General features: G+C 38.4%; 1 protein-coding gene across 1 annotated transcript in view; it reads right to left on the bottom strand.

The window, feature by feature from the left end:
* Positions 1-1,996: 1,996 nt before the first annotated feature.
* The window catches only part of LOC145983792 (uncharacterized), a 595,938-nt gene continuing 580,265 nt past the window's right edge, over positions 1,997-17,669 (bottom strand). Inside the window, exon 11 of the mRNA XM_083116839.1 lies at positions 1,997-2,909. Coding sequence (XP_082972965.1) covers positions 1,997-2,909 — 913 coding nt within the window. The remainder of the gene's footprint in view (positions 2,910-17,669) is intronic.

The following is a 17,669-nucleotide window of genomic DNA, read 5'->3' as shown; positions in this document are numbered from 1 at the left end:
GCGATTTGATTCAAATTATAATCACCAAGTACCTGAAAGTGTATAACACTTGTTGTTCAGAAAACAACTTCAACTTTTGTGATTTGTTTGCTCAAGTGTGAAGGTGGATTATTCTTTAACATTAAATGTAGCATTAAATGAATAAAATGTTTTGATTTCATTTTGAAGTGTTCTAATTTCAACTTTTGGTGCTATGAATGCACATTCATAGTTACTACTTTTTTCTACTTCCTAAATATTTATAATTTAATTTACTTGCTTTAAATACTTAGTACAGGATGACTACTCATCGGGAATTCTGGGAATTATGCATGAATTCTAGTGAATTCATAGACATGAAAAATGCAACTTTTATTAATCCAAATCCCATTGAATTTATACATATTTATTAATGTGTTGAGGGAAGTTTTTCAGTTTTTTTTTTATTGAGTAGGAAAAAGAAAAGACAGCTGCATGGAAAATAAAACAGAATTATCTCAGTTTGTTTGCTTTGTTAGTGTCCTTTGGAGAATGATTTATAGGCAGATGGAATATTATTGCAAGATATCTTGAAAACCGGGAATTATACTTAAATTTTATCAAGGTCCTAGAGTAGCCATCCTGTAGAAATTTACAAAAAATAACTTTTGCAATGTGCATCTACAAACCACCAACAACTTTACTTTTCTCATCAAGTGTTTTTATTGATGTTGAAAGACCCCAAAAGAACTGTATTTTCTGTCCTACATGCACACTTTCATGGTTGCTACTGATTTTTTTGGATTTTTTATTGAACAATGTGCTGATTACTATAGCACAATTAAGAACATGGTATTTACAGATTTTATCTTTAATGTAACAGCATATAATAGGATAAGTATCGTATGCATGGATGGTGATACATGATTTGATTTGAAGGAGCAGAGTTTGAGCCCTATGACTTTGCCATCATGACATTTCTGTTGATGTGATGATAGTGTGTAATGCAGGGGTGAGCAGATACCACTTAGCAGGTAAAAGAACTGTCATATACAGTGGAACTTTGATTTTACGTTTTTCAGGGGACCAAGCTAAAAAAGAAACCCTTAAAATTTAGGAAAATGTAATATCGAGGAAAATTTTATAACATTTTGCTATGTTGAGAAATGTGGGAAAATGCAAAAACTGGGAACGTTAAATCAGGGTTCCACTGTATTAGGCAATTTGCATGACCTGATAAGCAGACCTCCATGCTGGCGTAAATGTCTAAATATGCAGCAGCTTTTGCATTTCAAAGCTTGGTGCTTCTGGTAACATACGTATATTAAGGAGGTCAATGAATTTAATTGTTTTTAAGTCCACCTTATGCACAGAAAGGCTAATCGGAACTGTAGGTACAGTTTAAAGTAGAATCGGAAACACTGTGCCATGTGCCTCCACCAGGTATTGTACCCGGGACCCCTTGATTACAAGGCGACAATGTTACAAGGAGGTCAATGAACCATTTGTAAATTTTATATTAATCTATCCCTAGTACAATGGAAGCAATGTGTGTTGATTGATTTATTGATCGATGTGCTTTATTTACTTCACATTTTGTGCCACTTTTGGCTAATTTGCGAAGATGGGGATGAGTGATGACATGATGAAATTAATGAGGACACACACCAACATCCATGCCCAGGTCTGGATTCGAAGTTTGGACCCCTGGCATCGAAGCACAATGTGTGGAAACAATATGTGTGTGTGTTTTTTGTGAATTTTGAAATTCCAGGATTTTCTTGGGTTATAGGTTAAATTAGCAATTGATGAACTTAATTTTATTTAGTTATTTATTTTAATTATGAATATGTATATACAGTTTCATAACAATGAAAATTGACAATATTTCCATCATGAAGGATCACGTTAAGTGTATACATATTTCTTTTGTCACATATGTTACAATGCTGTTAGTTTATATATGTGAGCAAAAAGAAAAAAGTCAGTCATTATATACAAAATTTAAAAAAGGAATATCAGTCTTTCTTTTTTCTATTCAAACTGTGTGAAATGCAGTATAATCACCATTGCACATAACTGTTTCTGGCAGAGGATCTTGTGGGTTTGTTTTTGATGCAGAGGCAGGCAGTCTATTATTTTGTCTTGAATCACAGTTGGAAACAGCTTCCAGAGTCGCTGTTGTGGTCCTCGTGTTTACAGGCAGCGAATCTGTAAATTCATCCTCACTTTGTTGGGTGTCATCTTGGATCTCATTCAGATTCTGACTAGAAGTGATAGTGTCAGGATCAGTATCTTCAATGCCCTGGTTGTCTGATCGATACTTTTTCTTTTTTGATTTGTCGACTTGCGCATACAAAGCTAAGATTTCAGGTGGAACGTTTGGATTGGATGTTTCTCCTTGGTTGGTTTGCGGAGAGGATGGAAACAGTTTCAAAACTGCCGGAATTTGATTGGATTTGTGTTGACCACCAACCTTACCATTCACCTTCGCAGCATCGTATCCAGGTTTGTCGGTAATTTGTTGAAAGTGCCTTACGGTTTCATATTCTGGATCTATGTGTTCTATATCCGAATGACTTTTAATTGATTCATATCCAGGATCATCGGAACGTTTGCTTTTTTCTGAATGCCCATCTCCATGCCTAATCTTCGCATACATTTCATCTTCTGTGTCTGTAGCTGCAGTTGAATTATAGCTGCTTACACTAGGGAAAGACTGTAGAGCATTGTAACGAGCAGTGTCCTGGGTTCTATTTAGTAAGGGAAGTAAATTTGTTCCCTGACTGTTTTTGTCGGGGGAATTTTGAGGTGTTGCCTGTTGTGTTGTTATTGTTGGTAGACCAGAAGTAGCTGTATCATTACACATGCCAGTTTTGCCATTACTAACAATCAGGTCATTGGTGGATGATTGTGGAGTAGCTTCTGCTGGTTTCTTTGATGATTGGAACCTGAAACAAAATACAATTCAATGGTATTACTAAATCAGATAACTTCAGTCTTTTTATATTGCGAGAGGAACAAAAAATTATGGTCATGTCACAACAGAGTACTTTAAAGAAACTACAGACCTTTACAGACTACACTATTCCATAATAATTCAGGGGCATATTCTACCATGTTATCTGGTTTACTGCTTGCAAACCAACTTTTTTCATATATACAGAAATTGCTGGAAAATGAGAAGTTGTGAGACTTCTGTTTTTGTTTTATTTGTATTCCTGCATTGGTGTTTTATTTCTGCTATATCTAATTAATATATAATAAATAGAGCCCGGATTTATATGCAAAAACTTATGGAAAATATTTTTTTTTCAGACGAACTTGTAAAGAGTCTTTTGATATGCATATAAGTGCATATTTTGAGTGAATTTTGTTTTGCATGCATATTTCTTAAACTTTGCAGGATAAGGCATATTTCGAATTTTATTGCTACATACTAGCATATTTCATAGTCTATCAAGACAAAATAGCATTGAGTTTGTCACCCACAATCGTTGGTAAATTCACTTTCGACTGCACGGCGATAACTGAATGGCGAACATGCCAATTTAATGTACAATATACACTATAATGGTGCATGGTGTGCGAAAAAAGAGTTTCAGCAGAGAAGAAATTTCAAGTTACTCAACATGTCAATACAGCAAGACACAGGGAAGCCCTTCAGAGAAGATCGCGCAGTAAACAACAACTGCTTACTATCGCGTCCACTAATTCAACATCTGAATGCACAGTAAGTGATACATTCTATGTAGATTTGTGTTCTGCATTTGTGAGTCCTATTATTCCTTTGTGGAAACTGAGCAAATGCCCATCTACGAGGTTTCCTTGAAAAGTACACGGGAAAGAAGGTGCCAGATGAATCAACGCTACGTAAAAACTATGCGCCTGTTTGTTTTAATTAGGGATGGCCAAACTGATCCGGATCCAAAAGTTACGGATCTGGATCCAGATCTGAAAATTCTGGATCAGAGTCTGAAAGTTTCGGAACTGGATCCGGATCCAAAAGTTTCGGATCTGGATCCGGATCCAAAAGTTCCGGATCTGGATCCAGAACCAAAAATCCGGATCCGGATCTATCTCAATCCCATTATAATATTACCACACCTTAAAAGGTATTATGATCTTCGATTACAAAGAAATTTTTCATTAGTTAGTCCTACAATAATTTTTTTTCAAGTGTTGTTCCTAAAATACTTTGCTACGCATCGGCTAACTACAGTGTTCCGCAACTGGTGTGCCGTCACAAGGTGAAAGGTGTGACGCGAAATTTTACCTAATATTGTAAGAAATTAATTGTCGATTTTAAGTAAGAGGGTGCTTGTTTATTCTTGCTGATAACTTTTATGTTTTCATAGAAATTAAATGTAATTCATTTACTCAATATTGTTATGGTTTGCTCATCTTATATGTATTCTCGCCTGTAATATTGGGCCGGTTTGATGGGTTACAGGCAGCAAGCTTTGTGTGCCTTTTAGCGGCCCGCACCAATCATACAATAGAGCTATTCAAGCGAGTTCTTTGTTTGTAATAATGCATCTTTTGTGTACGACTGGCTGTTTTGTGCCTGTTTGTCGGCACTTCTTAAACTTTATTGCCCTTTTTCTTCGCCGAAGGACCCACACATTGTCAGACAACAATTACAGTATTTCAGTTCAGTTCTATCACATCTGTGCTCTGCATATGTGGATTTATTTGCAGATGATGAATGGGTATCTAAGTTGGCATATCTTTCCGATATTTTCGTACACTTGAATGAACTAAACAGAAAAATGCAAGGTAGAAACGAAAATATTCTGACTAGTATGGATAAGATTCAAGGATTTATTAATAAGTTGAACTTGTGGATACAGACAATTGAAAATGGATCGTGTGAGATGTTCCAAACTGTATGGCCCCTTGCTGACGATAACAAGGTGTTTATGGACTTAATTAAAGAACATTTAGTACTCTTGCAGCAGAATTTCAAAAAATATTTTGGAGAGAGCGTTGAAGATTTTGACTGGGTTCGTGATCCATTCAGTATGGATTCGAAATATCTTCCGAAAAATTTACGATCACAAGAGGAACTGGCAGATTTGAAAGCAGACAGAACATTGAAATTAAAATTTTTCGAAGTGCCTTTGGATACATTTTGGTTGTCAATAAGTAGTGAATACCCTGCTATCTCCGAGATGGCAGTTAATGTGTTATTACCATTTTCAACTACTTATTTGTGTGAAATGGGCTTCTCTACGTTGACTGCAATTAAAACATCAAAGAGAGAGAGACTCAAATCCATCGATGAAGAAATGAGGTTTGCTTTGTCAACGATTCCGCCACGAATCAGCCGTCTGTGTGCAGCTAAGCAGGCTCAAGTATCACATTGAAGGTATGAGTAGAGTTATTTACTTTAAAATTCGTATTAGAAATGTGTATTTTCTACAGTGAATTAAAGTTAATAAATTTTTAATAAATGCATAAGTCTATTCATGTTTTATAATAATAATAATAATAATAACAACAATGATAATAATAATAATAACAACAACAATGATGATAATAATAATAATAATTGATTACATAACGACGTAATATTTCGTAATTATATTAAGATTCATATGATTTTGAGGGGACAGACATTTTGGTGTGCCGTGTTGAGTCTAGGGCGGTCTGTGGTGTGCTGTGAGCAAAAAAAAAGGTTGTGGAACACCGCATCGTGCACAAAAATAATCTTACTTGTTTAACATAAAATGTCAGAGGTGATTTTGTAAATGCCATTGAAACGAATATGTATTCATTCGAATGTATTGGAAATGAAAACACACATAAATGTGAGACATTCCATTCCAGGATGAAACCTTTAACACACATAAGAAGATAGAAATGTTATACAAAAATTATACAATTGTTCTACAGTTACAGTTTTACAAATTAAAATAAAACATTATAATATAGCTATGCAGTGTTATATAATTACAAAGTGTAAGACTAAGAAGGGAGGTTATCTAAGTGTCCCCCTCCGATTTCCACGAAACTTGGCAGGCGTATAGTCGGGCCCAAAAGAAGAAATACGTGTTTTTTTTTGTTTCAGCTAAAAAACGGTTTTAGGGAGCAAAACCCCCTCAAATGTCAAGATGAGGACAAATTGAAGTGAGGATCTGACCCCTGTGTCCCCCTCCGATTTCCATGATACTTGGCAGGTGTGTGTATAAACGGGCCCAAATGAAGAAATACGTGTTTTTTTTGTTTCAGCTAAAAAACTGTTTTAGGGGACAACCCCCCCCCCTCAAATGTCAATATGAGGACAAATTTAAGTGGGCATTTGACCTATGTGTTTCCCTCAGATTTCCATGAAACTTGGCAGGTGTATAGTGGGGACCAAAGGAAGAAATACGTGTTTTTTTGTTTCAGCTAAAAAACGGTTTTACAGGGCAAAACCCACTCAATTGTCAAGATGAGGACAAATTGAAGTGGGAATCTGACCCCTGTGTCCCCCTCCGATTTCCATGAAACTTGGCAGGTGTGTGTATAAACGGGCCCAAGTGAAGAAATACGTGTTTTTTTTGTTTCAGCTAAAAAACTGTTTTAGGGGGCAACCCCCCCCCCTCAAATGTCAATATGAGGACAAATTTAAGTGGGCATTTGACCTATGTGTTTCCCTCCGATTTCCATGAAACTTGGCAGGTGTATAGTGGGGACCAAAGGAAGAAATACGTGTTTTTTTGTTTCAGCTAAAAAACGGTTTTACAGGGCAAAACCCACTCAATTGTCAAGATGAGGACAAATTGAAGTGGGAATCTGACCCCTGTGTCCCCCTCCGATTTCCATGAAACTTGGCAGGTGTGTGTATAAACGGGCCCAAGTGAAGAAATACGTGTTTTTTTTGTTTCAGCTAAAAAACTGTTTTAGGGGCAACCCCCCCCCCTCAAATGTCAATATGAGGACAAATTTAAGTGGGCATTTGACCTATGTGTTTCCCTCCGATTTCCATGAAACTTGGCAGGTGTATAGTGGGGACCAAAGGAAGAAATACGTGTTTTTTTGTTTCAGCTAAAAAACTGTTTTACAGGGCAAAACCCACTCAATTGTCAAGATGAGGACAAATTGAAGTGGGAATCTGACCCCTGTGTCCCCCTCCGATTTCCATGAAACTTGGCAGGTGTGTGTATAAACGGGCCCAAGTGAAGAAATACGTGTTTTTTTTTTGTTTCGGCTAAAAATCTGTTCTAGGGGGCAACCTCCCCTCAAATGTCAAGATGAGGACAAATTGAAGTGGGGATCTGACCCCTGTGTTCCCCTCCGATTTCCATGAAACTTGGCAGGTGTATAGAGGGGCCGAAAGGAAGAAATACGTGTTTTTTTTGTTTCAGCTAAAAAACGGTTTTACAGGACAAAACCCACTCAATTGTCAAGATGAGGACAAATTGAAGTAAGCATCTGACCCCTGTGTCCCCCTCCGATTTTCATGAAACTTCGCAGGTGTATAGAGGGGCCCAAAGGAAGAAATACGTGTTTTTTTTTTGTTTTTGTTTCGGCTAAAAACTGTTTTAGGGGTCAAAACCCGCCTCAAATGTCAAGATGAGGACAAATTGACGTCGTGATCATCTGACCCCTGTGTCCCCCTCCGATTCCCATGAAATTTGACAGGTGTATAGAGAGGCCCTATGCCCCCTGTTTCTTCCTATGCCATATTTACGTGGTTTCGGGGTCAGATCCCCACTTAAATTTCTCCTCATCTTGACATTTGAGGAGGAGGGGCCTCTATACACCTGCCAAGTTTCATGGAAATCGGAAGGGGAGACTTAGACCTCCCTTGTAAGTGTATTAATTAATTACAAATCGCGCACGCGCGCGCACACACACTATATATATATGTGTATGTATATTATATATATATGTGTATGTATATTATATATATATGTGTATTAGCAGGTAACAATATGGTATAAGCACATTCTTACTTTCCAAAGAAGAACATGTGGGATGGCAAAACGGATCCGGATCTGGCCATCCCTAGTTTTAATGAGGTCATGGGAGAAGTTCGGGAAGCGTTGAAGCATGAGAAAATATGGGTGTCTATCGATGAGACTATTGACATGGCAGGACGTTGTGTTTGCATTGCTGTTGTTGGTGCAATGAAGGCGAGTGGTAAACCTTACTTACTGAATATTGAGGTGTTTGAGAAAGTGAATCATTCCACAATTGCCAAATTCTTTAACGATTTGTTAACTTTGTTGTGGCCAGATCACATCCAGTATGACAATGTGTTACTGTTTGTTACTGACCTGGCTCCATACATTGTCAAAGCAGCATCTGGTTTTAAAGTGTTGTATCCTAAATTAGTCCATCTAACTTGTCTTTCACACGGTCTTCATCGCTTAGCAGAAATAATCAGATACCAATACCCGGAAGTAGATGCATTTGTATCAAATGTAAAGAAAGTATTTGTGAAAGCTCAACTGGCAAAAAATGTTCCGTTACCTCCGCAGCCGGTATTAACACGATGGGGCTCGTGGATAGAAGCTGTGTCGTATTATGAAGAAAATTAGAAAAATTCAATGAAGTAAAGGCAGTCATAGACTCACTAAAACCAGAAGATGCAGCAGCAATTTGTGTGTCACAGAAATGTTTCTCTAGAAGTGGTATTGAGAATGAAATTAAGTACATACACAACCACTTCTCTAGTATACCTGCAATTATTACACAGAGTCCCGTAATAATCCTTTGCAGCATTCACTGTCCTTGTTGGGCGAAGTATCGCAAACTTTGTCCAGTGAAGCTCACAGTGTTGCCAAAATAGCGTCAGAAAAACTTTGCCAACTATTAGACAAAAATCCCGGGTACAGAACAATCTGTGACATTGCAAATGTACTGAATGGTGAAAATGTGGACTTGGAAGAGGACCTAACAGGAGGAAGTTTGGTGTTTCTCACGCTGATGTAGAAAGGAACTTCTCAATCTACAAAACGTTTATAACTGATTAACGCAGAGGGTTTACAGAAGAGAACCTAAGGAAGACATTCATAGTTCACTGGAACAGAGGTCATTAAGGTAAGATGTTTGGAAAAGAAAAATAATTGTATATTGTTCATGCATATCTTAGTGCATATTTTTCATGCATATTTTGCTGTTTGTGCATGGAAATCCGGGCTCTAATAATAAATATATACAATAAATAAGAATTGTTACAGTAAACCAGGTCAAATTTTTAGATTGCGCCACTAATAATTCCAGAATATATAGGGTGTGACAAGTAGTTATTCAATTGTTTCAAGAAACCAGTACACAGGCATAGGTTAGTGGACAGCAAAAGTATTTAAATGGAATTGTTAACATGGCAATGAAACAATTCGCCACTTTACTTTGGCATAATTGTTTGTTGCGGAATGAAGCCAAATGCTCTCCTAACGACAACTGGTGAGTTGTCATCTTCACAGAGTGCATGATACAATTGTGAATGGTAGATTGAATTGGGTATCACTACTGTAGTGGTAGAATGACGAGTTCCCATCTTGCATGCAGTTTTGCATGACAGGCATGGTAGACTGAAACCACAATTGTACAGTGTGTTCGAAAAGTCCCCTTATTTGTAGTTTTAAAGAAAGCTACTAAGGCATTCATGTATAATGACACTGAGAAGCCTGTCAGTAGGGATTTCTATGACCTTGAAGAACAAGTTTATGTTATGTTTAGAGAGTGCCGCTGTTACAGTCCTCGGGGTGAGACATGCAATCAAAGTTTGTCAACAATGCCTTTTATGGGCGCACAGTGAATCACTTTGTTGGAAGCATATTTTGAGTTTGTCACATGAAAGATGTGTGGAGAAATGGAGATGTCTATTTCCCGATGATCTGGCAGCAGGTATGATTGTTTCAAATTTAGTTCAATATTCTTTTTCTGTATTTCAATGCACGGAAAGTAGTTTGTCGTATTGTCAGTGTGTTAATGACATCAGAGATTGCAGTATTACTCACACTTAGTTTACAAATTATTTTTTGTGTATTTCAAGATATAGTTAACAAATGTATGTATTCATTACTTTGACAAGTTCAATAATTTACAAGCATAAAATTGCCAAAGTTTGAGGGCGAGTATAACTACTTATACAACACCTGGTATATTATAATGAAGAAGACTTAGATGTAAAACATATGTGGCATGCATAGGAAGATTTTTATCAGTAATGCTGACTCCCCACGTCTCTATCCCTGGCCTTTGGGGATGTGGGCCAACTTTGTCACCTTTAATGGCACACTTGTTCTCATTCTGATGACTGTCGTGTGCCTGGATACTGTGGTGGTGATCTACAAGTTGATGGATTCCTGTTCGTGGTGAGTGGTGGTTCCAGGAGCTTGAATAGAAGCAGAGTCCAGGGCGAAAGTACGACTTTGAGATCTTGGAAAATTTCGATGACGAAAGTTCACCAATTTGGATGAACCATTGATTCCCACACCTGTGCAGAGTTGCTGGTCTCCTAACAGGTACCACCCTAGGTGGCAGATAAGGGAATGCTCACTAGATATGGCAGGTACTGGGGGAATAAATTCCCGGGGCGGACTAAAACCAGATTGCTGCGTTGCAGTGAATGGAGTTTGCTCTCCAAAGGCTAGAGGAAGAAAACTTCGATAACAGATTACCTGGTCCTCCAGGTTAGGGGTTGAGCCTGGGGCTAATGACCCTATCCGATAAACAAACATTGTTACGGAACTCAGAAACAATGATAGCGGGATGGGTTCTATGGAAAGACACAGGCATGGTAAAGGACTACATAAACGGAAGAATGATATCTACATGGCCACATGGAATGTTAGAACATTAAGTAAACCAGGTGCACTGCAAAACCTAAAGGAGGAAATGGAGAAATACAGAATAATAGTAGCGGCATTGCAGGAGATCAAGTGGCAAAGAAATGGAATGTTATCTACTGGGGACTATACATTAATGTATAGTGGAAGCAGTGGAAGTACAAGAGGTGGCACAGGATTCCTACTAAACAATAAATATAAAACTCTAGTAAAGAACTTCACGCCAATAAATGAGAGACTATGTACAGTGTCTCTCAAAAGTTTTAGGACAACGACATTTTAAACTAGGCAACCCAATTTACACAAGGCGTTGGTGGGTTGCGTGTAGAGTTAGGCTCAGTTTCAGGGTTGCCACAACATGCATAATAGATATTTATGAAATACACGAAATAACTAAACCTAAGTATTATTGTATAAAACTAGAAACAATATCAGTATTACATTTGTTGCAAATGAGAAATACTTTCTGAAAGAAAGAAAATAGATTTTCTAGTACTTCATTGCTGATGAGTCTACACAAAGAAAAGAGGGAAGAGGAAACGGAAGGGGACAAAAGAGAGGAGAACATAGAAAGGGGAAGAGGAAAAGTAAAGAAGGAAAAAAATAGATTACAGAAGTGGATAGGAGAAGTGATGAGGAGAAAGGAAAGAGATTTGTGGAGAGATGAGGAAAATGGAGCAAAGGAAGATACGAGATGGAAAAAAAGATGAGAGAAGAGGAGTTTGGAGAGGAGAGGAGGAGACGAGAAGAGGGGAGTGGAGAGTAAAGTAAAAGAGAGAAGGGGAGAAGAACGAAATGAAGGAGAAGAGTGCAGTGGAGTCAGAAATCGAAGACAGGAGAGAAGATAAGAGGAGTGGAGAAGAGTGGAATGGAGACAAGATGCGAGAATAGTAGGGAAGGCGATGAGATAAAAGCAGAGGAGAAGGAGAGGAAAGAACAAGGAGGACGAGAAGATAAGAACAGAAGGGACTGGAGAGGAGAGGATAGAAGAGGTAGTTGCAGATAATATCGTCTCAGCGTCAAGAATTGATGCATTGATCAAATTATCGACAGGAAACATTCAATAACATTTTGAAATGTATTGGAGAATTTATTAGATCCGTGCGAGTACAGAGCAAGAAAAAATCTTCCACGTAAGATCTTTGATTCTACCGATGATTATTTCACTAAAAGCATGAATGTAATTTTAATATTGATCAGAATTATCCAATTCTTCTCCACTTCTTGGTTGGTTGAAATGCAGATTTTGTAATTTAATATTTCTCCTCCCCCCATTCTTAATTCCAAACTGAATCATTCCGTTTCACACGGCGTGGACAATGAACACAGTGGGATATGTCTAAAACTTACGAAAATTTTCTGCCACCGGAGGGGTTTGAACCTACGACCATCAGCTTGTAAATCCTTAACGGTAACCACCACTCTCTTTCGCTCCTGAAAGCAGGTAGAAGAGGCTACCCAATGTGAAATGTAGATGCAACTCTCCTCCTACATGTCATGTGCAAGGAATACTTGTTTGTAACAAAGAAAACGAAGGTATAGTGGAACCACAAGGAAAGAAACCTGCGCACAACCTCATGGCGCTGGCGAAGGGGGGGGGAAGGATAGGGGGAAGGAGCCTTCAGCGCGGCGCACGTCAGTGTTGCCAGACCTATTGATTTCTCGGGAGAATTCCTTAATAAACTATTTTTGTGGAACCTCCAACGGCCTGCTCAAAAACACGTTTCCTGCTCATCTTACTTGAACATGGAGGGGAGAGGTAGAGTGGAACTCCACTCAGACATGAAAAGTGCTGTTTGAACTGTGAAATTATGCCAAACGATACTCAATTGTGCTAGGACATTATTATTATTTTATTACTATTACTACATTACTATTTCCCCTTCTGGAAAATGAATGTTTACATAAAAGTGCCTATAGTTTCAGACGTATGAGTTGATTTCAGTCACAGTAATTTACATCCATTATTATAATAGGGATGTAGGAACGTGATAATTTCAAACTCAAGTGGTGTTTTCTGAGAGGGCAACATTATTACCGGGTAATATGCCTCGTTTACCCGCCTGATAAAAATACATTGTTTCCCCCTCATCAGATTTTGTAGCAGATCTTCTGGTTTCCCAAGGAACAATCTCCCGATTTTTTCAAGTCTGACCTGGCAACACTGTCCCGAGCACCGATAACAGCAGGGAAGATGCGCGAACGGTTTTGACGGAAGGTTTTTTTCCTTGTGGTCGAGCTATACGCGTAGTACGAATTGGCGAAAACATTTAATGGAGAATTGCACATAATAAAAACTTTTCAGTCGATATTTGTGGAGGTATCTTTGCATTGAACTCGAGTGGGAAAATGGGTAAAATCAGTATGTCCTGAATTGCCACAAATATAAATATTTATTTCATTAATATTTGTCAATGGCTTTAAAGCAGTACACAATTATCGTTAGAGTATCATAATTCACGATCTTATACATGAAAATGTCTCTTTGAACGTGTGTTAATTCATTTTTTATATATATAAATGCCAGATGCAAAACAATGTGACCACTTTACTTTGCTATTACAAATAATGTCACCATTCCCTTCACTAATAAAAAGAGAATTAAAAAAAAAGAACACCTCGTAAAGAGAACTGGGACCACTAGCAGTCCAATCGAGAATTCTAGCCACTACACCACGCCCTTTCCTTCTGTTGTAACAACAATTTTTAAGTGTTCTGTCTCTCCAATGTCGTTGGGTATACATGAAGTTGAACTTTTACTTTAGTTTTGAATTGCTTTCTTGTAGTATAGCAGCTATCTCCGAGAAATAATTTTCGAAGTGATGAAAGAAAACGAGAATATTGGTAGTTGTGAAAATGCGAGTCATATCTTCTAACTTCTTATTGTGATTAATAATAATAATAATCCTTTGCGCAACAGCCCTGAAGGGCCTTGGCTTACCTACCGACTGCCGGTCTCCCTCCCACGCTTTCCTTCGTCACCTCTAAGCGTGGAGATCTGCAACCAGTATTGGAATAGTCGGGGGGTCAGCCCGACGTATCCCCAGCCGTTATAGTAGGTTTCCGGGACCGGATTACGCTTACTCATTCGAAGCTCCCCAATTACCTCACGATGGTGGGTTGCCACCGGCCCTATACGTAGGCCGAATAAATTCCGACCAGAGCCGGACTCGAACCTACGCCGTCCCGTAGTATTATTGTGATTAGACATTATTAATGGAAAATATCTAGAGGCTTGAACATTGCAGGACGATGTTCTCTTCCTGTGATACTGCAGCAGACAAAATGCTTGTTTACTGACGTAGTCTCGTGTCCAGAACTGTCTGCATCTACATTTCACATTGGTCAGATTCTTCAACCTCTTGACTAACACTTTCAAATGTGATGTGAATAAAATTTTCCGTCTGTTTTTGTATAACGTTTCGCACATTGGGCAGTTCGCAAGCGGTGTAATTATTTCGTGTTACCTTACGCAAGAGCAAATACATCTTATAAGACTGTTCTGGACACGAGACTGCGTCAGTAAACAAGCATACAAAAGAAAGCAATTCAAAACTAAAGTAACAGTTCAACTACATGTATACCCAACGACATTTACAATATTGGAGGAACAGAATACTTAAAAATTGATGTTACAACGGAAGGAGAAGCCGTGGTGTAGTGGTTAGAGTTCTAGATTGGACTGCTAGTGGTCCCAAGTTCGATTCTCCTTACGAGATGTTCTCTTCTTTTTAATTATCTTTTTATTAATGAAGAGCATGGTGACATAATTTGTAATAGCAGAGTAAAGTGGTCACATTGTTTTACACAGTCTGGCGAGAGCTGCGATACAAGGAAGTTGTTCGAACGCTCGCTCGTACAACTGCCGATCACGCGTAAGTGCTTTAGGTAAGTGTCTTGTGGAAGTTTAATACATAGGAGTCAAATGGCGATTAAAAGGGTCAACACACTGAAAATAAATTTCAGCAGCATCAGAGATAAACCCACGTCGACGGGATTACACCAATGGATAAACGACACATTGACACTAACACCGGATCAAGTCGTGAGTATCGAGTTAGATCACTTTAGGAAATGTTTGTATCTGCAGCTAGTTTCGAAGCTTCTATGTGAACGGTTGTTGAATCAATCGAATGGATGTTATGTGTATAATGATTCGGAAGGTGCCCATGAGGTTTTAATGACATGGGCGGACAGTGCCACAGTAATAGTGCGACCATGTTATCCCAAGTGAATTAGACGATGACCCGATACGAGTAGTTTTGAACCAATATAGAACCATACATACATTAGTAGATGAGAAGTATAATGAAGATCATATATACCCAGTTCGTACGGGCAGAAAAATTGTAAAGATGACCTTGACCCGTTCAATACCTTCTTACGTGTCTATAAGTGGAGGGAGGTATTGGGCCACACATAATGGTCAAGCTAAGACTTGTTCAGCGTGCGATTCCCAGGAACACTTCTTCAATGAATGCCCCAATCGACAGCGATCATCAGCAAAAGTGGGTGACAATTCGTATGCAGGAAAAGTCAGACCCATCCCGTATAACCTGAACAGCACAGAAGAAGTGATAACCAGTGATCCGACAATACTCTCAGGTGTAACGACCAAGCAACAAAACGAACCACCTGCATGTGTCAGTGATGAGACAATACAGGGTGTTCCACAAATGTCGACCAGAAAAGATCAAATCGCACCAAATGAAGGAAGTACTGACGAATTTATGGAGAGTTCAGTGTCAACCAAAGATGAGGATCCCAGTTTGCCGATCACCAACACTTTTACGGAAAAAGAACCAAGGGAAACACTTGAAGATTCACCGACAACAGATAAAAGTTCATTGCAGATGACTACCAGGGACCAGTCTCCAGCATGTTCATCAGTGCACATCGCATCATCACCTACAGTGGGGAGGCAGAGACGGAGGAGGAATCGTCGCATCGAACCGATCAATGGCCCTCCTGCAAAGAAACCAAGTGAACAACGTTTCCCTTTACAAGTGAGGGATAACCTGTCCCAAAGTGTACCCAACAATCTGGAAACAATCCTTGCTCTTGATGATAAACATGTGAAGAATGGCTCTACGGAAAGTCTGTAAGTACTTTTGTTATACAACATTTGACATAAAAGATGTGTTATTAATTAGATGTGTTCATGTTCCCTTCTCTCACCCCCTTTTGTTGGTATTGAGTGTAAGAGAAGGTTTTGTTTACAGGTTGAGTTAAGAGATATATTTAACAGAAATGTTACTAACGGGTACTTTTTGGTGTGTATTTCTATTACTTGTCACGAATAACCTAGATTTGAATACCATAAACGATATGGCACAAGATATAATATTTCATTTAGCCACGATTAATATAAATAAATTTACCTCGACAGTAAAAATTAAAGCCTTCAAAGATTATTTAAAAACTTATGATTTGGACATCGTATGTATACAGGAAGTCGGTATAGAAAACCTTGAGGTAGGAATAGACTACGCAGTTTATAATAATAGTAACCCTCTATTCACAGGGACGGCAATAATTGTTAAGAAAACTATCCCTGTCTCTAAGGTAGTATACCACCCATCAGGGAGGATTACATGTGTGTTTGTGGGATCGGTGTGGATATGTAATGTATATGCACCCTCAGGTACTGCAGCAAGGAAGGAGCGCGCAGACTTTTTTAATAACCCTGTAGCGACAGCATTAGGGGGAAATCGACAACATTTGATATGTGTGGGCGATTTAATTGTACCTTGCGCAAAGAAGACCAAAACCCCGGATTTAATCTCTGCCACAGTTTGCAAGCTTTAGTGAATGGGTTTAAGTTAAGTGAATTATGGGAGAAAAAACACCCTCACGAGCCAGGCTACACATATATAAGAACCGACTCGGCAAGTAGACTGGATCGATTTTATGTAACCAGCAGCTTACTTTCACAGACTAGAAGAATAAATGTGCAACCAACATGTTTTAGTGATCACCTTTGAGTAAACATGGACATTCCCCAGTCAACAAGGTAATGTTACCACAACGTTGTGGCAACGTTAGCCCCTAACATACCTAACGTTGTTACAATGTTGAATGTATGTTGATACAACGTTGTGAAAACGTTGTGTCAACGTTTAAGGGTCATTTATTTCAACGTTGCTGCAATGTTGGATGACAACGTTATCGCAACATATACTGAACATTATGTAGAAACGTTAGGTATGTAAGGAGTTAATGTTGCCACAACTTTTTTGCAACATTACCTTGCTGCCTGTGTAATTTACGAATATAACAATGCATATTTAAAATATGGTTATTCACATGGTAAGCTATTAGCAATCTTGCCAAGCCATTTTTGTATATACTACACGTTTGTAACGTTACAGTTTCTCTTTACATATTATAGAAACTTTTGCTGCTCAACCAAAATAGGGAATTGTTAGTCTGGAGATTTTCATGAATTAACCAATCTCTAACACCTGGTAATCAGTTTCTTTTTGCAGTACTTAGCTCCTGATTATATAGTCTGGGATAAAAATATTTATCATGGGAGTTTCACTTGTATTCAACATATTCCATTTTCTGATCTTCCTTTCAACTTCAAAATTCACACATCTTTCGAAGGATAATAAAACACATTTTTCCACTAATTACAATAGAAGTTATCCTTATTTGTGTTACTAAAAGTTATGTTTGTTTTGCATTTGAGTCGCACTGCCATCCAGTGTACGCTGTAGGAAATATAAGGTTTGGTGGTCAGTGCACATACAAATTCAGATTAAACTAAACACTCCGATCTGATGCTTGTGGCGGTCATGGTGGTGACCATCCAAACTAAAGCGTATTCAGTGGAATGTTTTTTTGTAACGTTGATGCAACGTTATCACAACGTTGTTCCCCTACATACAACATTCATCATAAATACAACATACATACAAC

The sequence above is a fragment of the Lepisma saccharinum genome, chromosome 2 (assembly GCF_977018435.1).
Source record: "Lepisma saccharinum chromosome 2, izLepSacc3.1, whole genome shotgun sequence".
In the NCBI taxonomy this organism is placed as follows: Eukaryota; Metazoa; Arthropoda; class Insecta; order Zygentoma; family Lepismatidae; genus Lepisma; species Lepisma saccharinum.
This window is presented reverse-complemented; position numbering and strand designations above follow the sequence as displayed.